Source organism: Halichoerus grypus, chromosome 13, assembly GCF_964656455.1.
Source record: "Halichoerus grypus chromosome 13, mHalGry1.hap1.1, whole genome shotgun sequence".
Taxonomy (NCBI): domain Eukaryota; kingdom Metazoa; phylum Chordata; class Mammalia; order Carnivora; family Phocidae; genus Halichoerus; species Halichoerus grypus.
This window is the reverse complement of record NC_135724.1, coordinates 8,767,575-8,794,113: the sequence shown is the minus strand read 5'-3', so window position 1 is coordinate 8,794,113 and position 26,539 is coordinate 8,767,575. Positions and strand designations below refer to the sequence as shown.

Here is a 26,539-nt window from a genome sequence, read left to right as displayed (position 1 = left end):
TTTCTAGTAATTTATAATTTACAATGTTCTTTTGTAATATTTATATTAAATACAGAGACAAGCTTTGTGGGGCCATATACGGCACTAAGGGCAGTCAATAAAGCCTTATCTCAAATACCTCAAAACACCTTTCTGATTTTGGGGAAATAGAAGGTTAGAATTAGGATTATATGTAGCTAAAATTCTACACTATTACCTTTAATTTTTTTCAGAAATAAGATTTTTTCTAAATTTTTCTTTCTTTTATTTATTTTTTACTTGAAGTTTGGTTGAAGATACCTTCACTTTTTAAAGGATTACGTCAGTGGACACTTAGGTTGCTTCCATATTTTGGTGAGTGTAAGTAATGCTGCAGTAGATGGAAGGATGTATATATCTTTGTGAATTAGTATTTCATTTTTTGGGTAAATACCCAGTAGTGTAATTATTGTATCATATGGTATTTTTATTATTAATTTTTTGGGAAACCTCCATACTGTTTGCCACAGTGGCTGTACCAAATTACATTTCCACCAACAATACACGAGGGTTCCCTTTTCTCCACATCTTTGCCAACACTTGTTATTTCCTGTCTTTTTTATTTTAACCATTCTGACAGATGTGAGGTGTATCTCACTGTGGCTTTGATTTGCATTTCCCTGATGATGAGTGATATGAGCATTATTTCGTATGTTTGTTGGCCATCTGTATGTCTTCTTTGGAGAAGTGTCTGTTCATGTTTCCTGACCATTTTTAATTGGATTATTATTATAATTTTTTTCTTTTTTTTTTGGTGTTGAGTTGTAAGAGTTCTTTATTTATTTTGGATAGTAACTCTTTATTGGGTATGTTATTTGCAATATTTTCTCCCATTCAGGAGGTTGTCTTTTAGTTTTGTTGATTGTTTCTTTTGCTGTGCAGAAGCTTTTTATTTTGATGTAGTCCCAGTTTATTTTTGCTTTTCTTTCCCTTGCCAATATGACAGCTATTATGCATGCATAAGGAAAAGATCCTCGAAGATACTTATTTGAAATAGGTGGATGGCGAAGTGTTAGTACTGTTATGAGCTCAAAACTTAGTTTAAAACTCTCTCATTTTGCTATTTTTGTGGCGTAAAGAAATTACTCCATAGAAATGACCAAAATTGTTAATATATCTTATCAGTTCTAACCCTAAACTGTAGCTCCTACCATTGCTTTCCATCTCTGCTACTTTCCCAGTCATAACCATCAGATCTCCTACTTTGCCCCCTCCTGCCAGGTCTCTTATCCATCACTGTTGAACTTTTTATTTTTCCATCCAGCAATCAGAGTGATATTTCTAAAAACACAAACTGGATCATATTACACCCTTGCTTCAAACACTTCATTGACTTCCCTTTTACTTAGAGTATAGCTGCCCTCCAGGTAATTGGAAGTCTAAGGAAATTTAAATCCACCTGGTTAAACCACCAGATGTTGACAATTCAAAGGATGTCTGATAATGATACCACTCTTTTCTACCCTAAACTGCTCTAATGAGCAGTGCCCCAAATTTCAGTGGATAGGACCCAACAGATGATTATTTTTGACTCACATGTATGCCCTACATGTGTTTGGAGGGTAGCCTTCTCCTTCTATGCAGTGACTGTGCCCTGGGCTCTCAGAGGTCATGCAGCTGAGATGAACACTCTGTATCTGATCAAGATTAGAAAAGAGAATGGGGATCATATGGGGCTTTGTGCTCTGGGCTTGGGGGCAGTGTACCTTAGTTCCACTTATAACCCACAGGCAAGTACTCATTTGCATAGTGACACCTAATTGTAAGGAATGTTGGGAGATGTATTCAAGCTATATACTTAAAAAGAAAGAGAAAATGAATTTTGTAACCATCTAACCAGTTTTCTGCTGCAGGAATCAATATATTACATAATTAGTAACATTTACTGATTAATATGTTATCTTATTAATAAATATATTAATTAATATATTACCTTCATTGTTACTGATAAGACATATGTAAGGGAAAGTGAGCTTCCTAATCCTAAAATCCATATTAAAAAGTTTGACTTATATCCCCACAGATGAGCTGGACAAGTGAAAGCTATTTTTCATGTGAGACCCTTTTACTCTTCAGCCTTTGTGTTTGAGAAAGATTGTGGAAGGTATGTTTCTTGCAGATCTCTCTTACCCAAAGAACGGGAGAGAAAGGAGTAGAGCTCCAGGTGCCCAATTTCCCCTTTAAATTCACCAGTGAAATAACTCCTCCTCCTCCTGGCAAGGAAAGAATAATAGATGGAGGGACACCTGGAGTTGTAGGCAAATAGCTGGCCATCCACAGGGATGGCTGCTTTGAGTAGAGAAAAAAGCTCCCCTCCCTTTACTATTTACCATAGTCTACATGATTTCACTTTTTTTTTTAATCAACTGGTGGATACTTGTTCCTGTGCTGGCTGGGGTGATTGATCCTGACTACCGGGGGAATTTGGACTGGTGCTCCCCCATGGAGCTGAGGAAGATTGTATCGGGAATGCAGGAGATCCCTTAGGGAGTCTTAGTATTACCATACTCTGTGATTAGGTTGGTGGAAAACTACAACAATCCAATGCAGGCAGGATTAGTAATGGTCCTGAGCCTTCAGGAATGAAGGTCTGGGTCATCCCACCAGGTAAAGAATCATGACCATCTAGGTGCTTGCTGAAGACAAAGGGAACACAGAATGAATGGTTGAAGGAGATAAAACCAGGTGGCCAATTACAGAAATGAGGACTGTAAGTGTCATGAGTATTTCTTCCTTGTTTTGCTGTGAATATGCCTGTCTCTCTCCCTATCCCTCTGTCTGCCAGCAGAAACCAACACTGTTTATCTATATCTTTGTTTTCTTTCCTCTCTGATTCCCTATCATTAACATAAGATGTATTGCTTTAATATCAGTATTTAAGCATTATTAATTTTACTTCAGAGTATTTAACTTATGGGATATCAGGAGAAGAGTAAACATTACTCAGGGACTTTACCTCCTTTTCTGAAGAAGGATTAGTGCATTTTCAGTTCTATGCAGAAAAGTTGTATCATGTTAGATGGAATTAAGACCTTGTTTTTGTCTTTATGTGAAGATTAAGTGTGGTTTTTAAGAGATGCATATGGATGCCAAGCTGACAAATGGTTGTGATGTGATGGTTAATTGTGATGGTTAATTTTATATGTCAACTTACCTGGGCTAAGGGTTGCTCCTGTCTCTGGTAAACATTTCTGGTGGGTCTTTGAGAGTGTTTTTGGCAGAGAATAAAATTTGAATGGGTATTCTGAGTAAAGAAAATCCCCCTCCCCAGTGTAGGCAGACATCAACCAATCCACAGAGGGTCTGAATAGAACATAAAGGCAGAGGAAAGGTGAATTTGCTCTTTGCTTGAGCTGGGACATCCATCTCCTCCTGCCCCAAACGTCGCCACTCCTGGTTCTTGGGCTTTCAGACTTGGGCTGGGAATTTTACCTTTGGCTCCTAATTCTCAGCTCTTTGGGCTTGGACTAGAATTTACTCCCCTGGCTCTTCTGGTTCTTCAGCGTGCAGACTGCAGATCCTGGGACCTCTTGGCCTCCATAACCCCATGAGTCAATTCCCGTAATAAATCTCTCTCGCTCTTTCTCTGTCTCTCATCTATATATGTGTGTTTATGTTTATATTTATTTTTTTTTTCTTTTTCTTTGGAGAACCTTCACTAGTACCTTTTGGTCCCTGCTCTTTTCTCTGTCTAGAACAGTCACACAAAATGCTTTCACCTCCTACCGGCCAGTCACATCTTGCCATTAACCTCAGTTTACATATCGCTTCATAAAGAGGAATGGTTTCAGTCCAAAAAATGCTTCCTTTACTGTTTTCCTTCAAAGAAATATGCAAGATTTTAAAAGACCTTTTCAAAACGTGTACTTATTTTTGTGTTTGTTTACTATATGCCTTTCCCTTCGAACTGTCGGCTTCATGGTAATATATATCACGTCTGCTTTATTCATCTCCCTCTAGCCAGTGCTGAACAAACGTTATTATAATTTGTGCTGACCCACCCTTTTTTTCTGTGGCTCTATATGCTTATATTTCTGAATGATCACTGCAGCTATAGTGTAAGAAGGGTAGGGGGAATCCTAGACTTGTCTTGTATTAGCCTGATGAGGCTGTACATCCCTGAGGATTTTAGATTTTCCAGGGCACTGGAGTGAACCCTCACCCCTAACATCCTATCCGTCATGAAAATCTGTTCAGTTTGTTCTTTGCAAGACACAAATTAGCTTATCAGGCCAAAGAGTGAGGCAGATAAAATACCGTATTAGAATTCTATAAATATATAAGAACAATGAAGCATATGGGACACCAGTTTGCTGATATAAGTGCCTTCAAGACCTTTTAAACAAACCTAATTAAGAATAATATAAGCACTAAATTACATAAATCAGAATTAATTGAACTACTAGTGGATAATTTATAGACATTGCCAAGGTAACGCTCAGAACACTGTGACGACTGACTTAGCTCGAAGGCTACTATAAGAATTATGAAAGAAAATTAGGCTGTTCAGAACCCACTTTGCTTGTGGATATAAAGATATAGATAGGCATAGATATACCTACAGCTAGATATGAAGAAAAGGACAGGTTGAAATCAGAGGTTTCAACATCTATTTAAGTTAAGCAATACTATTTTAAAAATTAAAACATAACACAAAGGAATCAGTTGATATTTATAGAAATTAATAGTTTGAGAGTAATGATAAAAGTGGGTCAAAAAGAAAAAAAAAGATAAGTTCTCTGGGTTACACAGTGGTTCCACAGAGTGAGGACAGTTGGTCTATGAAACATCTTTATTTTATATCCGAGTTGACAGGACATTTTCCAGCAATGCATGACTCATATATCTAAAGATTCTTATTTTACCTTTTTCTATAAGAAGGCTCTATACAAGGACATTCAGTTAGGACCATTCTGGAGATAAGAGTCCTCCTTTCAGTAAAGAGCATTAATATTCTTACCTTTAGGAGCAGTTTTCATGTTGCAAAGAAGATTGAACAAAGATACCTGCCATCTTTTCCCTTCCACAAGTGTGTGCCCAATTCACCCCTACCATGTACTGACACCAAACGTATTTGATTGTATACAACTGAATGAAAAAACCTGATCTAGAAGAAGAATGTATGGTATGCCATTTAAAAAATTCTGTATGATACAAAAAACCTGAAATGATATATTTTAAATTGTCCATTTTTTCATATGCATTACATATCATTTTTAAATTTAGAAACATGCTTTTTAAATTTTTTTCAAATATATAATTTAAAGATAAGGATTCTAGAGTTAGAAGTTTGAGTTTTTTGGGTTTGGAGGTTGCATTTTTGGGGAATTCCAAGTGTTTCTAATGAAATTTTTTTAGTTTATTGGGGTATAATTGATATGCAAAAATACATTTAATGTATACATTTTGATGAGTTTGGATATATGCATACATCTGTGATACCATCACCACTACCAAGGTACTAAACATATCCATCATCTCCTGAAATTATCTTGTATTCTTTGTGTGCGTGTGTGTGTGTTGTGGTAAGAACACTTACTACGAGATCTGTCCTCTTAATATGTTTTAAAGTGCATATGCCATATTAACTGTAAATACTATAGTGCACATCAGATCTTTAGAACTTATTCATCTTGCATAACTGAAACTTTATACCCATTTAAAAACAATTCCCTCTTTCCCTCTCTCTTTTATCCCCTGGCAACTACCATTTTATTCTGTTTCTATGAGTTTGACTATTTTAGATACTTCATATAAGTGGAATCATGCAATATTTGTCTTTCTGTTACTGACTTATTTCACTTAGCATGATTTCCTGTAGGGTTCATCTCTGTTGTTGCAAATGGCAGGGTTTCCTTCCTTTTAAAGCTAGATGATATTCCACTATATGTATATACCAGTATTTTCTTTATCCATTCATCTGTAAATGTATTTTTGTTTCCATATCTTGACTACTGTAAATAATGCTGCAATGAACATGAACAAGTATCTCTGAGAGATTCTGATTTCAATTATTTGGATATATACCCATAAGTAGGATTGCTGGATCACATGACAATATTTTTAATTTTTTGAGGAATCCTTAAACTGTTCTCCCATATACCTCCTGCCCCCACACATACTAGCCTCCTGCATCATCAACATCACTTACCAGAATGCTACATTCCTTGACACATGATAATCACCCACAGTTCATCATTTACCCTAGGGTTCATTCTTGGTGTTGTAAATTGTGTGGGTTTAGACAAATGTATAATAATATGTATCCATTATTATGGTATCACACAGAGTATTTTTACTGTCACTGTTCTAAAAATCTGCTGTGTTCTGTCTGTTTATCCTTCCTTGCTCCCTTAACCCTTGGCAACCACTGATCTTTATATTGTCTCCATAGATTTGCCTCTTCCAGAATGTCATATAGTAACATCTTGGTTACTTGCAAGATTTAGCAGTTATGAATAAGGCTGCTATGAGCATTTGGGTGCAGGTTTTTGTGTGGTTGTCCTTCTCTTTTCATTTAATTATTACCCCTGCTGAAATGAGTTCCTGCCTTAGATTATTTCATAGATCATGACCACCCTCTAGATAGCAGCATTCAAAGGAGAGGGTAGCAGCTCAGAGTACGGCAAGTTATGTGGAAGGAACTCAGGTGAGCTCTTCTGATGAGAAGGGGCTATTCATGTGGTGGAGACTCAGAGCACCACTGACTCCTCTACAGGGCTGTAGTGCATTCTAATTAGTATCAGTAGTTTTAATGAGGGTTAAGAAATCCTAGATACAGAAGGCTCCTTTAGCTGGTATTTTAACAGGGATCATATGGGAGGATTGAAAAGACACAGATGACAAACTGGAATAGAGAGTATTCTTTGGGATGCACTTTAGAATGTGTAGTTGTCTCATGAGGCAATTTTCCTTTGTAATACAGTTCTGAAGTTGTGATCAAAGACAATGGAAGATATAATTATATATTCACATTAAAACTTCTTCTAATGTAGATGAAATGAGGAGCCAGTGGAATCTCATAAGGGTTCTCCCATGGATAATCTGAACTTTAGAAAAAAAAAAGTAAATAATCCTTTAATGTAGTTGTACTGAATTAGCAGAATCCATAGGATTTACCTGAAAGGAATTTATATATATATATATATATATAATCTATCTCCAGGTCTCTTTTTGGACATTTTGATTTAATTAGTTAGGAGTGCTTATCATGTACCTGTACTTTTAGAAGCTCATTATTCTGATATACACCCCAAATTGAGATCGCTGCTGTAAAGTATTAGATCTCAGAGCAGGGTTGGGAGGACCATTGAGAGCCTCAAAACCAATTGTGATCATTCATTTTATGCTACTGATCAACTTTACTCATCACTGAGTACCCAGATATTTGATCAGACATTGTTTTAGGTGTGTCTCTGAGGGTGTTTCTGGATGAGATTAACATTTGGATCAGTAGCAGATTGCTCTTCCTAATGTGGGTGGGCCTCATCTAATCAGCCGAAGGCATGAATAGAACAAAAAGGCTGACCCTCCTGCAACCAAGAGGGAACTCCATCTGCCTGACTGTCTTCCAGCTAGGACATCAGTTTTTTCTTGATTTTAGACTTGAACTGAAACATCAGCTCTTCCTGGGTCTCAAGCCTGTGGGTCTCAGACTGGACCTCTACCAAGGGCTCTTCTGGTCCTCATGTCTTTAACTGGGACTGGAACTTTCACCACTGGCTCTCCTTGGTCTCTTCATCTTGCCAACTGCAGAAATTGGGAATTGTCAGCCTCCATAAATCATGTGAGCCAATTCCTCATGATAAGTATCTTTATGGGAAAAAAAAATAAAATGTAAAAATAAATGGAAAGATTTTAATGTAATATAAAATAAAGTAAGAATGATATATATCTTCTGTTTGTTTCTCTGATGAACCCTGACTAATATACCAGCCTCACTGAAAAACCCATAGCTTAACCAGATCTACTCACTGCAAGTCCTGGTTTCTTTCCATCTGATGATCTGATACATGTAACTGAAACAGTTACATGCATTCCTAGTTAGTAACATAAATTATGAAATGGAATGTATACATTCCTTATTTTTCATATTGACTGGTAGATTGACTTAAAAATAATTTCTTTATGTATTGTAGAGAAAATACTGTGCTAAAAGAAAGATACTTGTTACTTGGTGATTTAGTGTTTTGAACTACATACACTCCTTTCAGTTCTACAAAGGAGAAGGAGCATGGTTCCTTCTCTGCAAAGGCCGCTGTACAGATAAGCTGAAGAAGTTTCAGCTCCATGCCCCTGACATGGACCCCTTCTAGGACCTAGCAAGCCATCCTAGCAAGATGTAAATATGTTCATATATTTTTGTGTAATTTGCAAAAATAAAATAATTGAGACTTATTTAAACCTCTACCTCTTTCCACTCTGAATTTGTCCTCAACACTCTTGTCCTCTTCAATCTTGGACACGAAGTAGCTGTGGAAATATTTGGGGTCTTACCAAGTTGAAATTGAATTGAGGATACATACAGTTTATATATGGTGGAATATATTTTTGGATGTGTTTGTTATGTATACCTAGTTAGTATGGAAGTTCTCACCTCTCAGAAACATACTTGATACTTTTAAATTGAAAAAAAAAAAAAGAAAATCATATAAAAGATAAATTTTAGGATACCTATATTTGTGGGGTACAAGTTTGAAAAAGTGAATATTCCCAACAGCAAATAGGCTTGTGTGTTATCCTGTGAGCTTATTTATCTAAACTTATTTCACAAAAAACTGACCAACTATTCTGGAAGAAAGACTAAACCCTCTATTAAAAATGATGTTACACAGTCACTGTCATAATAAAAGTTGATGACAGTGTATACAGTCAAAAGTCTAGGAAAAATTTTTAGTTGTTATTTAGTAGTTATTCCCAGACCTTTATATTATTTTTCAGGATTTTATGATATATTATGGTATATGTCAGCTTTCCAAAATTTGTGAATGTTGTTTCCTCATTCTAAATAACTGTTTACTTTTATTCCTGATTGTGCTTTGTCCCCAGTTGTAAAAAAAAAAAAAAAATCAGCCTCTATAAAACCTGAATTTACTCATGTTCCTCTGCTTTCCCTTAGCTCAACCTCCAAAATTCCAGCAGATGGCTTTCTTCTGCATAGTGTGATTTCCTGGTGTCCACACTATTATTTTATGACTTATTATAAGTGCCTGCTTGCTTTTTATCTCTTCACCTAGAGAATAATCACCTTCAGGACCGAGACACCTTCCACTACCTGAGTCTGACTCAGTGAGAAGCGGTCAAAAGACACTTGCAATGGACTTAATGAGGGTGGTAAATGTTTTAGGGCAAGGAAAGGAGAGTTGCTGGAGGATTCCAACCCCTTGCTTTTGGCCTATTTTCCATTGTTCTGGCTCCCCCTCCCCCGCCACTGTATAGAGGTGGCTTTTGCTGATTCTACATATAGCACTGTTTACACAAAAAGACACAATATCCCAAAGAAGAGAAGTGGATTGTCAGCTATTTGGTCATGGGAAGGGTTTGCACAGGTCAGGCTCTTATCTCCAAAGATTTCAAAAATGCCATATGTTAGGGGAGAGGAGGAATGCATTAACCAACTTCAAGTCACCAAATTAGTGAAAAATTATATAAGATGGAATGTTTCCAAGAGTAACTTATTTACATAAAAAGGAAACAGCATTGCATGCATTTTAGACTTAAATCATAAGTTTAAGTTCTATTTTAATATTGACAGAGAGTTTGGGAAGTATCAAATTCACTTTGAACCACAATTTCAATGTTAAGTAATGAAATGCACAGAGAAGTGAGTGAGTAGGCTTGTTAATTCTTCCTCAGATAGGGATGCCAATGAGACAAATTAAGAGGTGGAAGCTCATTTTGTGCTTCAGGTAGTTTCATTAAGAATGCTCCTAACAGAAGCTCTTTGCGTTTTAAAATTAAAGGAGAAGCCATAATTGCTGTGATTCTTTCAAGGAAGTAATCTTTGCTCTTTACATATTTTCAACAGCTTTATTGCAGTATAATTCACAGACTGTACAACTCATCCACTTAAAGAGTACAGTTCAGTACCAGTGTATTCACAGAGTTGTATAACCATCACCACAGTCAACTTTAAAACATTTCATCAGTCCAAAAAAGAAACCTCTGTCCATTAGCATGGCCCTCCAACCACCACAGCTTTAGGTAATCACTAATCCAATTGAACACTATAGATTTGCCAATTCTGGGCATTTCATATAAATGGAATTTTGACTGGCTTCTTCCACTTTATGTTGGTTTTTGAATACAGTTCTGTAATTTGCTATCTCAGCCACTATTCCTGCCACAACTCAATAAAGACATAAACATTATGCTGATCTTTTTTATGGAAACCTCATTTAGAAAAAAAATATTAGGAGGTCTAATTATCCAAAATACACAAAGAACTCTTAAAATGCAACAGTAAGAACACAAACAACCTGATTTAAAAATGGGCCAAGAACTTAAGACACTTTACTAAAGAAGATATACAGATGGCAAATAAACATATAGGAAGATGCTCCACATCCTATATCATGAGGAAAATGAAAATTAAAACAACAGTAAGATACCACTGCACACCTAGGAAAATGACCACAATCCAGAACACTGACAACACCAAATGCTGACAAGGATGAGGAGCAACAGGAACTCTCATTCATTGCTGGCGGGAAAGCAGTATGGTAAATACAGTTAGCGATGCTGGATTGTATATTTACAAGTTGCTGTAAGAACAGGGCTTTAGTATTTTCCCAAGAACAACAATAACAGCAATTTGATAATAGTAGGAGGTGAAGGGTGTGTCAACTAACTTCAGTGTGGTAAACATTTCACAATGTGTAAGAGTGTCAGATCATCCCATTGTACACCTTAAACTTACACAGTGTTGTATGTCAATTGTGTCTAAACTGGACAGCATTTTTTTAAAAAGACCTTTATGGGAGCCTGGATAGTGCAGTCGGTTAAGTGTCAGACTCTTGGTTTTGGCTCAGGTCGTGATCTCAGGGCCGTGAGATCAAGCTGTGCAGTGGGCTCGCGCTCAGCGTGGAGCCTGCTTAAGTTTCTCTCTCCCTGTGCCCCCGCCCCCCGCACCATTCTCCCCCTCTCCTCTCTCTCAAATAAATCAATCTCTTTAAAAAAAAAAAAAAAAAAAAAAGATCTTTAAAGGACATTTGAATAGTTATAAATGATGGGGGAAAAAAAGACTTTTTCTTCATTACTGGCTTTGAGCAATTTGATTTTGATCTGTGTTGATAGAATCTTTATATATTTTTCCACTTGAGTTTGTGGAATTTCTTGAATCTGTGTATCTAGGCTTTTATTAAATTTGGAAAATTTTTGATCATTTTTTAAAATATTTGTCCCCAGCCCTTTCTCAGGGACTCCAATTACATCAAGCCACTTGAAGTTCTCTTGGAGCTTGCTAATTAGCACCCATGTAGTCCTGTTGTGGTGAGCTAATGGAAATATACTGGAGGGCTTTGAGAGACGAAGTTTGGTTAGTGGGCTATATCCAGCACCTTGATCATTCCTGAGGGTTCAGATGGTCTTCTCTATGATTAGGTTATCAGTATTTGCTAAATAGCACAATGGAAGTTAGGCCTCTACCCTCCCATAGAGATTGGGCAAAAGAGTGCAATCTCCTTCATGGGTACATTTCATAAGAGATGGTTCCCAGCTTCTAGAGAAAGACATGCCTGGATTAGGAAGCTGGCAGAAGGCTGGGAGAAGATTTATACCTCAAAGAAGTAGAGAAGGAATTTACAATTGCCAGGTGTTGTTTTCTTTCTTTCTTTCTTTTTTTTTTTTCAGGTGTTGTTTTCAAAAGAAACACTAAGAAAATGAAAAGTAAAGAGCATGTCATCACAAATAAACCTGTCTAAAGTTTAATCAAGCTGAGGGGTTAAGGCCCTCTTGGTCATTTTTAATTCTATCATTTTTACTATTTCTATGCAAGTTGCAATTGAATGATTTTGCTCCTCATTATGGGTCATCAGTTCCTATTTGTTTGCAAGACATGTAATTTTTGATTGGACTCCTGTCGTTAGGCATTTTACCTTGTTGAATGGGTGCTGAATATTTTTAGATTTAAAAAAATATTTTTGAGCTTTTTTCTGTGACCTAGTTCCATTACTTGGAGACATTTTTATCTTTGTTGTCATGAAGCTTTTAAGCCTGGTTAGGTGAGAGCAGAGTAGCATTTAGTCTATGGTTATTTTTTCTACTGAGTCCAGAGGCAAAACCATTCTGAGTACTTCACCTAATGGGCGGTGAATTGTGAGGTTTATCTCTGGTAGTTGGAAATAAGAATTATTATTACTGGCCTTATTTCAATTGTAGGGATTATTTCTTTTAATCCTTTTGGGGGTAAGTTTCCTCAAAATTATGCTCTGGTCACCACCCTGGTGAATACTTGGTAGACCTCCAGGGTTCTCCCTCTGCTTAGGACCCTTTTGGAACTCTTGCCCACATTAAGCCTCAACCCGCTTCGTTCCCAGCTTCACCTCAACTCAGGGAGGCCACCTTCCTTTTCCTTCCTAATCTATGAGCTGAAAATTCCCTCCAGGCAGTAAATGAGCAATTTTAGGGCTATTTTTCTTTGTTTTCCATTTCTTAGGAATTGCCTGATAATTGGTGTTTTTACAATAGTTGTTTGCTCTATTTTTCTTGCTATTTTAGTGGTTTCGTGTTGGCAGATTTGGTTTCTGCTACTCTATCCTGATCTGCAGTCACTATTGTTTTGACCATATATTAGAAGTATGTTCCATCCTGTTTCCCTTACATATGGCCTTTGAAAAAAGCAGTTAGTTTTTATTTAGAATGTGTTTTACATATGCTTGGTGAGTGTTTTGGTTAGTCATGATGACTTGTTTTAAAATAATAATGTTTGTATTAAATATATTTTCTTCTTTTCTGGATTAAAAAAAAGTACAAAAGTTATTACCTTCTTTTAGGTAACATTTTATTTTTTTACATAATTTCTAACCTTTTAATCATTCTTCCTTTTGCTAATTTATCAAGAGACATATAATTTCAGTCTCTCACTTTCACATAGTATTCACCCTGGAAAATTACACAGAATAAAATCTAGCTTACTCCTTTTCTGAAAAGCAAAGTAATTTGAAGCCTAGAAGTCTGATTATCCAAGGTCAGAGAAGAGCTTTAGTAGGACCGGATCTAGAACACAACCTTCCTGATGTTTTTCTAGTATCCTTTTAACTACTCTGCTGTTACCCTTTTATAAAAATGCTAGAAATTTTATTGGGAGTCTGTGACTAAGAAGTACAATTTTTGTTGTTCTTGTTGTGATTTAGTACCTGAAATTGTTAGAAATGGGTAAATCAAAAGTTAAGAGGGAAAAAAAAGCAATACCTTTAGATGCAACATGGAATAAAGGGAAGAGATTGATTTCCCTGTTCATCAATCATTGTGCAAAATAACTTCTTTCTATTGATGAAACAAGTTTGTATAAACATCTCTTGACAAACATCCACACAAAGAACTGCACCTCATTGTACTCTTTTATTAGATGTTTTATCTAAAATATATACTAGTTAACTTCTTGATGAAATACAAATTAAATTTCTCAGATGAACATTCTCTTCAAGTCATGATTAATCCTCCATTGACCAGTGTAATATTCTTTGATAACCTTGTAGATAAATCCGTTAAGAATAATAAATTATTCTTTGGGACTCTAATTGGCTTTCCCCTGGCCTTTGAGTGATTCTGTGGACAGAAATCAGGTATCAGTAAAATGTATAACCTTGGATTATTGAAGCGAGTACTGAGCCTGCACTTTAATGCAGTTGGGAGAGTCAGGTAATATTACAGCATAGTGGTATTCAAAATGAATACTTTCCAATGGACACAATAGAAATGTGTTATTTTTCATACTCTTGATTTATAATCTTATGACTTGATTTACTCTTGGATGAACTACCGTTCGTATTCATCCGCACCCTCACGACCACATATAGAAGAAAAAAGTCACCTCCTGTAACATGTATATTACATAGTTTCTATATGAAAATCTAATGTCTTTAATAGATACAGGTTCTGGACCTGAATTACTAACAGAAAGAAGATTGTAGATTAATAGATCCTGTACTTTAAGATAAGCCAGAGTTGGGCAACTTTCCAAGTATGCTCATGCACAGGGGTAAGAGATTTTACAAGCTGAGGGACTGTTATTTTTTAAGCTTTTTACTATAGAAAATCTCAATTATATACAAAAACAGAAATAATACTATCATGAACCCCAGTTTTTCCATCAGCTATATTTAATAATGATTATCTCTTGGCTAATCATTTTTACCCATACCAAATCCATCCACATTACAACTATGTATTATTCTATCTGGACCTATTTCTATATGTATCTCAAAACATAAGGACTCTTGTTAAACATAGCAATACCATTTTGAAACCTAAAAAATTAACAATAATTTGCTAATATCAAATATTTGGTGTTCAAATTTCCAATTTTCTAAGAAATGTCAATTTTATTTTCACAGTTTACTTATTTGAATCAAAAATCAAATAAAGCTTAGGCATTTTAATTGAATGTCTTTTTAAGTGCACTTTAATATGTAGGGTTTTTTTTTGTGCAACTTTTTCTTTTTTTTCCTTCTTATAATTTGCTTATTTTTTTAAAAAATAAGTTATTTATCTTTTAGGATTCTATTCTGGATTCTGTAGATTGCATTTATACATTATATGGTTTAATATGTTACTCTGTCTTCTGTATTTCCTATTAAATGTTAGTTGGATCAGGAGGTATGATTTGATTCAGTTTCAAGACTGTCTCCTAGATAACATGTTCTTCATTAGAAAGCACATGGTATTCGTTTGTTTCTTTGTGGTGCTGATAGACTGATGCTCATTCCATTAATTAGGAGTTGCAAAATTGTGATATTCTAATTATATTATTTCTTTTGAAGTTATTATTTGGAACTTTTTTTTAAGATTTTATTTATTTTTTTCACACAGAGAGAATGAGCACAAGCAGGGGAAGCGGCAGGCAGAGAGAATGGGAGAAGCAGGCTCCCCGCTGAGCAGAGAGCCTGATGTGGGACTCCATCCCAGGACCCTGGGATCATGACCTGAGCAGAGGGCAGACTCCTAGCCAGCTGAGCCCCCCAGGTATCCCTATTTGGAACATTTAATTAAAAAAAACTTCCTCTCTGGGGCACCTGGCTGACTCAGTTGGTGGAGTGTGCAACTCTTGATCTTGGGGTTGTGAGTTCAAGTGCCACATTGGGTGTAGAGATTACTTAAAAATAAAAATATATATATATATATATTTTTAAAAAAGAACTTCCTCTCATACAATATTTTGTTCATTTAGACATAGTTGGGTTACAAGGTAGATTACTTTCCCCTTTCTTTACCAATTTACAAAATAATGAATTGGATCACTAGTATTGCCCAGTATTAAATTAGGTTTTTAAAGTATTATTATAAATTCATGAATTTAAACTTACTGGATGTTTTTTATAGTACCTGTACTTATCATCCTTAATGATATTCAAAAGGTAGCATATTTAGAGAGCAAAACTTTTTTTTATATTAGCAACTGAGAATATTTGATGAAATCCCAGTAATCTTTTATAGTTTACTTACTCTATGGCATGGCAAGATATATACTTAATGGCATGACTCATCTTCAAAGACTCCTGGTTCTTAGAACAGGAAATATCTTAACACCACAGTCTGTGTATGGATGAGTGCATTGCTGTAGTGAAGGGCACTATTTCAGGCAATTTTAGTAGAAAAAAATGGAAAATTTATAAATATGTTACATCCTTGTCACTCTGCTCAGTCAGTTTCTGTTATCCTTTTTAATATTTTATCTTGATTACTTTTGGATTTTTAGCATCTTATTTCTTTTTACCTTATCTCTTAAGACATTATCTGTTGCATTTACTTGCTCTTATGTTCCTTAGAGCTTATTCTGAAATACTTTTTCTTTTCTTTCTAATTCTTTTCCTAGTACTGTAACATTTCTGAGTTTCTCTAATTCCTGGGTGTGTTGCTCTTTCATATTTTATATAATTTTATTATTTTTGTTTAGGTCACAGTGAAAACTTTGACTCTTGTTTTCTTTTTCTCTAGTGGGCATGTATTTCTAGAATTTTCTCATTATCTATAGCATACTTTCATTGTAAGAGCATCATTCTGCTCATTCTTTTGTCGCTATAATAACATTACACGATTCAAATATGATCCTTTTCTGTTACTCATTCTTACATAGATTTAGGTTTTTTTGTACTTACAATAGAAAGAGAGTGGATGAAGAAGTGTTTTCTAGCTTCACCTAGAGCTCACTACTCAGTATTTGTGTAAAGTGCCCTAAATTTATGACTTTGTCTTGTCCTTTCCAAACCCCCCTGACTCTGTTCCTTAACTGATTTATCTGGATCACTCTGCCTTTATTGCCACTGTTCCCTTCATATGGATTCTATTCTCAGCATTTCCCGCTTTAGTTCATTCAGGTTTTTTGTTTTTTTTGTTTTTTTTTTTAAGATTTCATTTATTTATTTGAGAGAGAGAGAGAGCAGGGGCAGAGAGAGAGGGAGAGAGAGAATCTCAAGTGGACTCAATGCTGAATAGGGAACCCAATGCGGGGCTCAAACCCATGACCCTGAGATCATGACCTGAGCTGAAATCAAGAGTCAGGCCACTTAACTGACTGAGCCACCCAGGTGCCCCTAGGATGTGTTTTTAAAGGAAGTTTTGTCTGTTTGTTTCGGGGAGTATAGAGGATATAGACTGTTGCGCTTCGGACTTCAGTGTGAGCCTCTTGCACTCACTCACCAGTTAGAATGTGTAAAACTCCCTTAGTTTCATCTACTGTTTTCACATTGACCTGACACACTTTAGGGGAGGTGTGCTGTCAATTTTGGGGTTCTCCTGTTCTCAGGGAATGTTGCTTCCATTTAATTTTCTCAAACAGATGCTGCTATTCTGCAGTTCTTGAAGCTGAGTGGATTGTCTTAACACACCTGTGTCTTAGGGTTTGCAGGGAAAATTTGTTACCTCATTTTGCTGTAGGCCTCCGTAGCTTTTAATTTTGTTATTGTCATTGCTGCCTGTTTTCATGGAGAGGTTTGCAGACCCTAAAAGGACTACCACCACCACACCACTGCCATCTTCCCACAGGTCCCCACGGGATAGTTATATGGATTTCAACTTCAGATTCCCAGCCTTTCATATGTGGTCTTCAAAAATCCATTTGCCTAAAGAACTTTGTACTTTTCAAGTGAGTTCTCTTTTCCCACATTACCCTCCATCCACTTCTCATGAAAGTCATGCTTATCTCCCAACCCAAATGTGATTTTAGAACATTTTACCAGAGTGGGGAAAATGCAGGAGTACCAAATATAGAGATATTTTGAAATATTAGTGTTGAGAAACCAACTAATCAATGGATCACAAAACCTTTGTCATTTCAAGTCATTTGTGATTTTCTTTTCCACAGAAATACTGGAATAGGACCTAATAGGTTGGTCAGTTTATAGATAATAAAAAATTAATTTTGATATAAGATCAAAAGTGGCTTTGTCACTTAAAAGATATTAAAAAACAACACAAGCAATGCCTTTGCTATAACAAAACATCTTCCATTTCTATTAACATGTGATCAACTTTCTTAGTGCCTACATTTAAAAAAAGAATATAGAAAACTGATGATAATTCTTATTTCATTCTATCAATAAGTAATTTCATCCATGGATACACAAGCTAATTGAAAAAATGTATCTCTCCATCTCATTAAGAAATGCATTTCCAGTAAATGATTAGTTTATATTTAATAATTACTTATCATAATATGTGCTATCTTGTCTTGTTTTTAAGCAACCATGTACCCATAATAATTGTAGAGATAATTCAATCCAAAGAAACGTTTTAACATTTGGAACCTTACAGTCACAATATATACATACATATTTTATATATGTATTTTTATTGCATTTTATTGAGTAGAAACATTTTCAAATATAAACATGTTACAGTATGATGATCTGGGGAAGGTAGAATAGAAATAAAAATTCAAGAAATTAATGCAAATTTTTGAATAGATGATAGTGTCACATTTCTGTGATTTTTAGATGTTAAGATTCAGTAAGATGTGATGCAACCATTTTATTTAAAATATTTAACATTCAGCAGAAATTTCATTTTTTGAATCTAAATAAATATACTATTTAGTCAAATCTTTTAAAAAAGTAAAGGATACACCAGCATGAGAGCAAAACAGTTTAAACACCACTAAGATTAGTTATTTAGTGTTTTTATTTTGACTTGAGAATAGAAGAAAATTTGCTTTAATCATAGTTAAACATTGTTTTGTGTCTTTACAACCATTCTTTAAGGTTGAGGGAGGAAATTAGGTAAAGTTTAGTTTAAATAATTTTGGCTAAAATTTTTGTAGCTATGATAAATTTTGGAGGCTTCTCCGTGCACTTGGAGTTAATTAAAGTTACTTGGAACCTTCACCTTGTTGTTAGCTATCCTTGGGTCCACTGCATTTTGGGTCACTTTCTATTTGGGCACATTTCCTCCTTACTTTCCTCACCTTTCATAAGAATATGGTATAGCCACCAGAACCTGCCTAACTGCTAACACCTTGGTCTTAGACTCTGTACTATTTTATATTCAATACTTATTCCAAGAGGCAAATTAGACATTTATGCATCAACATGAAGGCAATGGGAAGAGCCGTTGCAGTGTGTCAACAAGCATCAGTTTGATTACATTACCAAAAAAATGACTCAGCTTTCAGTGTGAAGAAGAGATTTCGGGGGTACAGCTATTGAGGAAACTTCTATGAATTGGTCATGGTAATCCAGAAAGAAATAATCAGGTGTCCTAAGTTTGTTTGGGGGATATGGAGAGTTGAGAAATATACAAATGAAAGAAATTGTGATGCTTGGCGATTCAGTGAATGTTGGAAATCCATGGGGATACTAGGGGGTTAGAGAGAAGGAGAAGTTACGGATTTCTGACCTTATCTATGTGGTTGCCTTTCACCAAAGAGGGAATATCATGAGGAAAAGAAACCTGAGAGGAAATGACAATGTATTCAATACTGAGTATACTGAGCTTGAGGTAAGAATGTTTGGTGGGATTTGGGGTTTATGAATGCAAGAAAGAAATGTGAACAATGAACAGTGAGATGATGGTGGAAGTCATGGGAGTAAATGGGATCCCCCAGTGTTGGTATATTGAAAGAAACAAAAGACAGTTTGGAGGATTAGCACCAGGTAAGGCAGACAGAGAAAGGGAAACTGCAAAGAAAGAAGACCTTTCTTCTCATGAACCAGAAGAAAAGAGTGCTTGAACAAAGGCACTGTTAACAATAATCAATTTCTGCCAAGGATTCAAGTTAAGGACAAGGTTGAATATTGTGTGTTGGGAAGTATTGGGAATGGGTGTAGCAAAAGCCAATGGAGGAATGAGTGAGGGGAACATGGGGAAAACGTGCACGTAAGCAGTCTTCCAAGGCACTTGAAAGTAAGAGAAAACAGAGCTGGAGTGGAAACTCCAAAACCAGAAAAGAGGTTGGGGGTGGGGCGAGAGAGAGAGAGAGAAAGGGAGAGGATCTTCTACACTTGGTCTCTCAAACTTCGCTTTCCAACCTAAATGGAAACTATAAGCAACTAAATGTTGATGAGGAAGAAACCAAGAGATCTTGAAAATCCAGGAGAGGAACAATTCTATTTTTTTTTTTTATTATGTTAGTCACCATACAGTTCATCATTAGTTTTTGATGTAGTGTTCCATGATTCATTGTTTGTGTATAACACCCAGTACTCCATGCAATACATGCCCTCCTTAATACCCATCACTGGGCTAACCCATCCCCCCTAACCCCCCCCCAAAACCCTCAGTTTGTTTCTCAGAGTACATAATCTCTCATGGTTCATCTCCCCCTCCAATTCCCCCCCTTCATTTTTCCCTTCCTTCTCCTAATGTCCTCCATGCTATTCCTTAATTCCACAAATAAGTGAAGCCAGGAGAGGAACAATTCTTAGATGAGTTTAGCCAAGTACCCCAAAGGTACCAAATCCTGACTGCAAATGGAATGATTAGTGTTTGACTCTAGGATGGGTATTTAAGTTCTTTAACAAGAGGAAAAAAGGAAAGATTTGTATAGATGCATGAAAATTTGTAGATTGCATTACAAGAAGTTGAAGATCTTTCCTATGTATAGCTTTTCTGCTTTTCCATGAATGAAGCTGCAAGATCGTTTGAGAGTTATGGGAGAAATTATGGGTTTGGTGTTTGAGGAGATTGAATTATGTTGTATTATTAATAATATTGACGTAAATATTGAACACAATATTTCACAAAGGCCAGATCTTTGAGATAAGCAATAAACTACCTAATCAGTTTGGATTATTTTGAAGGATAAAATGTGAGGCAAAATCAAAATAACAGGGTGTGTTAGATTATATTTTTGTGCCATTTTTGAAATGAAATTTTCCTTTAGTACTTGATCTGAGTAAGAAAATATTTTTATTTGTAAATTACACAATATTTTTGTTTTCCAGAATCATCTTCAAAAAGATTTTCCACTCCATGCTAATTTGAATGTAGGAGAATGAATATTTACATATAGTGTTGCTAATTTTCCAGAAGCAAATTATGGCAAATATTTCTGAAGTCAGAGATGTGACAAGTTGCCTGGTTTAACCTTTCACAAATACTGCAGTATGAAAAGAGGAATTTTAAAGAGGAATTTTGGAATTATGATGCAATTTCAGAAAAAAAAAAAGTCTTACAAGAGACTATACTTAAATAACTATTAAATAAAAGGACCTGAACTTGGAAAATGCTTTCTAATGCTGACTCATTCACTTCCTCAGGTACCTTCTATTTCTGTCACTTTCAATTTAAGTAATGTGATATATCACCTGTGGATGACATTCATAATTCTGCTAAATGAATAATCTTTAATATCTACACATCTACAGCTTTCAACTTTTCAGCTGCTAATTAGATTTTAGTTATAACTCCATTAATCTGAATCTGAGGTTGAATAGGGTAAGTGGCAAAATTAAGGTGATTTTGAGTCCAAAGTATAATTTTAAAATGATCAAAATAACTCCAATTTTCATAGGGAAAATTATAATTGTTTTATTAATCTGGCCATCGGGGTTTTTTTTCCTGTTATATTGTTTCAATTGCCTTCACTGTACAATATTTCATTTACTGTTTTTATTTTATTTTTTGCTGTTTCCTGCCTGGAGTGTATAGGAACAGTGAGGAGGCCAGAGTGACTGATAGAATAAGGGGTGGGGGTAGAAGAAGAACATTGAAGGGTTCTGGGACCAGGCAGATGATAAGGACTTTGACTTATACTCTGAATGGATTGGGAGGCCACTGGAAATATTTGAGCAGCAGAGTTACATGATTTGAATTACTTTGAAAATGCTTTATTTGACTGCTCTTTTGGGAAAGGGACTACAGAGCTACACGGAGAAGCAGAGATTATGGCAGCTATTAAAATAACTGATGTGAGAGACCATGGTGGTATTTGATCAGGGCAGTAGTAGTCAGAGGTAGAGAAGTGGTTGGATTTATTATATATTTTGAAAGCAAAATTGAATTATTTTGATTTTAGTTTGGATATGATGTCAGAGAAAGAAAGGAGTTAAAAATAAATCCAGTATCTTTGGCCTGATCAAAGGGAAGGATAGAGTTGATACTTACTGAAATGGCAAAGACTGGCAGAGAAACTGGTTTAGGGGAGTTCTTCATTTGTCTTTGTAATGTGTTAAGTTTGGGATACCTATAGAAGTGACAAGTAGGAAGTTGGGTCCGAAGGTCAAAGGAGACCTACAGGATGGGACTAGACATTTGGAGATTGTCAGAATTTTGGCTAGTGTGCAATGCTGTGGGTGCACATCAGCTTTCCAAAGGAGGGAATGCATCAGGCGAACAGGTCCAAGAACTGAGCTTTGAGACACTTCAGCCTCTGACTCTATTTTCCAATGTTTTTAGCAAACTTTTCTAAAGGAAGGGATTACTAGACACATTTTAAAATGTTTCTTTTAGGGCGCCTGGGTGGCTCGGTTGGTTAAGCGACTGCCTTCGGCTCAGGTCATGATCCTGGAGTCCCTGGATCGAGTCCCGCATCGGGCTCCCTGCTCGGCGGGGAGCCTGCTTCTCCCTGTGACCCTCACCCCTCTCATGTGCTCTCTCTCTCTCTCTCATTCTCTCTGTCTCAAATAAATAAATAAAATCTTTAAAAAATAAAAATAAAAAAAAATAAAAAAAAAATAAAAAAATAAAATGTTTCTTTTATTGTTCTTTGATATTTTGAAATTGTTCTGTCCTTAATTTATGAGTGCAATATATATTCATTTTTTCCAAACATAATGATTATATTTTTAATAACATTTTCTTTCATATCTTAAAATATACCATTCATCTGTCTTTTTTTTTCTATCAGACATTGTGTTTTTGAATCTTGGCTATTTTATTCATGTTCTTGGTTTCTTCATATGTCCAGAGATCCTTGATTTTCCACTGTCAGTGAAAAATGAAAATGGAATTACTTTAGGTAATTGGTGTGAATTTCCCATACTGTTATGTATGAAAATTTATTTTCCTGCCTCCTCTCTCCTTTGAGTGGTAACGTTGATTGCAGTCCTATTGACAGTGAGAAAGCTTATTGATTGATTTGATTCCCTGAGAATTAATGGTCACGATTTCAGAAGTTAAACTAAGGGCATTCAATTACCAGAATGAGTTGGATTTTACTTTGGTGAACTCAAACCAAAACCTGATGCTTTGATTGCTTTGATTTTATCCTTGCAATTCATTATTTTCTCTAGCAAAGTGATTTCTATTTTATTTTATTTTAGCCAGAGATGAATGCCACATTGTGTCTTTACATGAAAGTGGGGTGAAACATGCATAGACAGACTTTGGCTGAACCCCATGGTATTGTGTCCTGTTCCACACTTGCCTTCCATGGTGCGTTCTCCATGTTACTACCTCTGAACAAGGAGCCTCTCTGTACTTGGCATATCAGCCCCCTAACACCATTGTAGTTCATTTCTAGCATGTGACTATAAGCTTTTTGCCTTTCAGTAAGCTCTATGATGGCTTTTATCTTTATAAGTATAGATGTAGCTAGCTGCTGGTTTATGACTAAGAACTCAGGTAATGAATTTGGCAAGAACATCCTTAAAATGTGCTTCTTCCGGTTACTAGCTTTGTGAATTTGGGGAAGTTACTTAAGCCTAGCAAAAATACCGCTTATTTTCCTTTAAGGTAAAGATAGTACCTAACACAGGATTACTCTACCTTTAACTAAGGAAATACATATCAAGTCCAGTTCCTAGAGACTAGTGCATACTTAATATTACTATTAACAATGGTAATGTTATGAGTAATATAATTTTTAATGATAAATAGGTAGTATAATGTTTGCTTTTATTTTCTAATTTATTGTGGGATTACTTACAAATTATATAAATTCTGAAAATATTTACCTACATATTTTAGGGGAAAATATAAGTTAACAAAACAAACATATGTGTATGTATTACACATTGTATAGGTTTATCAAAATTTGTGTTTCTGCTGAAAACTATAAGAACAGCTAGGGGGAAAAATTACTGTGCATTTCCAGTATTTTTCTCACATTCCTATGTTTCTTTTTGTAGACTATTTTTTAGAGCAGTTTTAGATTCACAGCAAAATTGAGTGGAAGATCCATACATTTCCCGTATGCTCCCTGTCTCCACTTAAGCACACCCTTCTCTGTTATCGGTGTCCTCCGCCATGGTGGTACATTTGTTACAAATGATGAACCTACATTGACACATCACTGTCCATAGTTTACCTTAGAGTGTACTCTTGGTGTTGTGCATTCTCTGGGTTTAGACAAATGTATAATGACATGTATCCACCAGTGATATACCAAATAGTTTCGCTGCCCTAAAAATCTCTATGCTCCACCTATTCATCTCTTCCTCCCTGCAGCCCTGAAAACCACTGATTTTATATTGTCTCCATGGTTTTGCCTTTTCCAGAATGTCACATAGTTAGAATTATACAGTAAATAGCCTTTTCAGATTGGCTTCTTTCACTTAGTAATATATATTTAAGTTTCCTCCATGTCTTTTCTTGGCTTTTTAGTGCTGAATAATATTCCATTATCTGGATATGCCATAGTTTATTTATCCTGTTTTCCTGCTAATTTATTGGCATCTTTAACAAACATATTTTTACCAGTTCTAGCATTGTATAGATGTATTTTTCCATTGCCCAAGTTTGCCTCTGTTATAATCTATATACTTCTTAGACTTCATAAAAAATAGACATTAAATAGGATTACAAAGGGTCCTGTATTACAGATATTCAAGACTGTAAGATCAGTATTAATTGGGGCACCTGGGTGGCTCGGTCGTTAAGCGTCTGCCTTTGGCTCAGGTCATGGTCCCAGGGTCCTGGGATCGAGCCCCGCATCGGGCTCCTTGCTCGGCAGGAAGCCTGCTTCTCCTTCTCCCACTCCCCCTGCTTGTGTTCCCTCTCTCGCTGTGTCTCTCTCTCTGTCAAATAAATAAATAAAATCTTTAAAAAAAAAAAAGATCAGTATTAATTGGATTTGTTTAGAATCCAGTTGTTCAATTACCAGGATTCTTTGTGGTAACCAAGTTTTGCCCAATTTTTTCAATTGATGAGTTTGAATTTATGGAAATTTGCTGATTTGTTTTCTAATAACCGAGAATTTTTCAAATATAAGAAATAAATGGTTTAACTACATTAATTACCACAGCAACAATAAAACCTGCCAGAATCCACATAAAAAACAAACGAACAAAAAACTAAACTAAACTAAAAGCAAAATGAAAGACTAATGTGGATTATCCTGGATCCAGCCTTTGTAGCATCATGTGATTATAATTTTAACCTTTTTTTTTTTTTTTTTTTCAGTTTAACATTATTCCTGGTCAGCATGAAAATGAAATGGAAGAACTATCAGGAGATATAAAGGAAGAATCAAAATCTCAAAACAGCAAGGATAGACTGATCTACCAGTTAAGAGCTGAGGTAAGATATTGGATAAAGATTATAATGCCAAAACATACCTGAAGATTATTAAGTGATATACTATTTTAAGAAGTATAACAGAAGCATCGTTGGTTACTTTATGAAGAAGGATGCTACTGAAAATCAAAAATAATATAATCAGTTTATATATGACTTAAAATGCTAGGGGATGATACTGACTCATCACTAGATCGGAATTATCTGACTATTATAAAGACAAAATATTTGATGAAAAAACCACCCTATAGCCAATACAATTCTAACTGTGAGTAAATACTTACTAAAGGTTCAGTCGGCTGCTGGATCTAATGTGTTAAGTTATCGTAAGGACCAATGACTTACAAATGTGTAACATGCAGTTTCTGGTGGAATTAACACGGCTGTTGGCAGCTAGCAACAGTGAGAGACAAGGCAGGGTGACCTCACTCTTGTGAGTTAATTCATTTCTTAGGTATGGCACGTAAAATGGTGGGACCATTTATTTTCAACACTTCTACCGCAGTCACCACCAGAAGAATTTTCACAGATTGTAAATTCTGTTTTCTCTGTCATGTTAATAAAGGGGGAATTATTGTTCTTATAGATAGAGGATTGAATTATTTGCACTGCATAGAAAATAATGTTAGTGCCCTAAAAGTGGGAAATCATAAATTACTTTTTTTGTATCATAATTCTGGAAGAATGTCTTGGATACCCATGTGTAGGAACAATTCAGGAAATTCAGGCTGGGAGGAAGGAGATTTGTATTAGATGGTTTCTTCTTTATAAAGATCTGTAAAGACTGAACTCACACCACAGCATATTTTTATATCAGAAGAACAAAGTACAGTGGAAAAGGCATAAATCATAGATTTTGGAGCCAGAAGCAGCTCCATTACTGATTACTTTATTCTGGTCAACTCCTTATGCCTCTTTGTCTCAGTTTACAGATTGATTGAAATAATGGAAGTAAGAATAATAAAAGTCATCACATGGGATTTTTGAAAAGGTCACACATTGCAAGGGAAAACTTGTCAGAGGCAGCATGCCTTGATTTGGGGAGTTCCACTAAGTTGTTAAGGAGAAATAGCTCTTTCTGATTGCATAAGCGCTGTTCCTTGCCCCCTCTTCCACGAGTCACATGAAGAAAGGGGTGGTGGGTGAGGAAAGGCATATGGAGAGATCCGTGAAGAGAAAGGCTGATGTTTGTTTCAACAAAACAATTCTTCCTACCAGTTAGGTCAAAAGGGAAAATAGTGGTTTGTGTGATGGCTCTTTTCTAAAAGGAATCAAACCGTCAGGAGAGGCGCCACCTTTTCTTGGTCCTGAGATCTGAGAACATCTTACATTAAGCTTTGCACATCATGTATAAAAGCTTACTTAGCAGTGAGAGATAAAAACAGAGAAAGACACATCTGGATATTTATTA

General features: G+C 35.6%; 1 protein-coding gene and 1 long non-coding RNA gene across 5 annotated transcripts in view; one reads left to right on the top strand and one right to left on the bottom strand.

Annotated features, from left to right (window-relative positions):
- The window catches only part of LOC144379829 (uncharacterized), a 487,118-nt gene that overhangs the window by 12,687 nt on the left and 447,892 nt on the right, over positions 1 to 26,539 (bottom strand). The gene's annotated exons all lie outside the window — the stretch shown is intronic.
- CCDC102B (coiled-coil domain containing 102B) overlaps positions 1 to 26,539 on the top strand; it is a 191,855-nt gene that overhangs the window by 112,884 nt on the left and 52,432 nt on the right. For all 4 annotated transcript variants that reach the window (XM_078060182.1, XM_078060181.1, XM_036107921.2 and 1 more), the window contains exon 8: positions 25,015 to 25,131. In XM_078060182.1, coding sequence (XP_077916308.1) covers positions 25,015 to 25,131 — 117 coding nt within the window. The remainder of the gene's footprint in view (positions 1 to 25,014; positions 25,132 to 26,539) is intronic.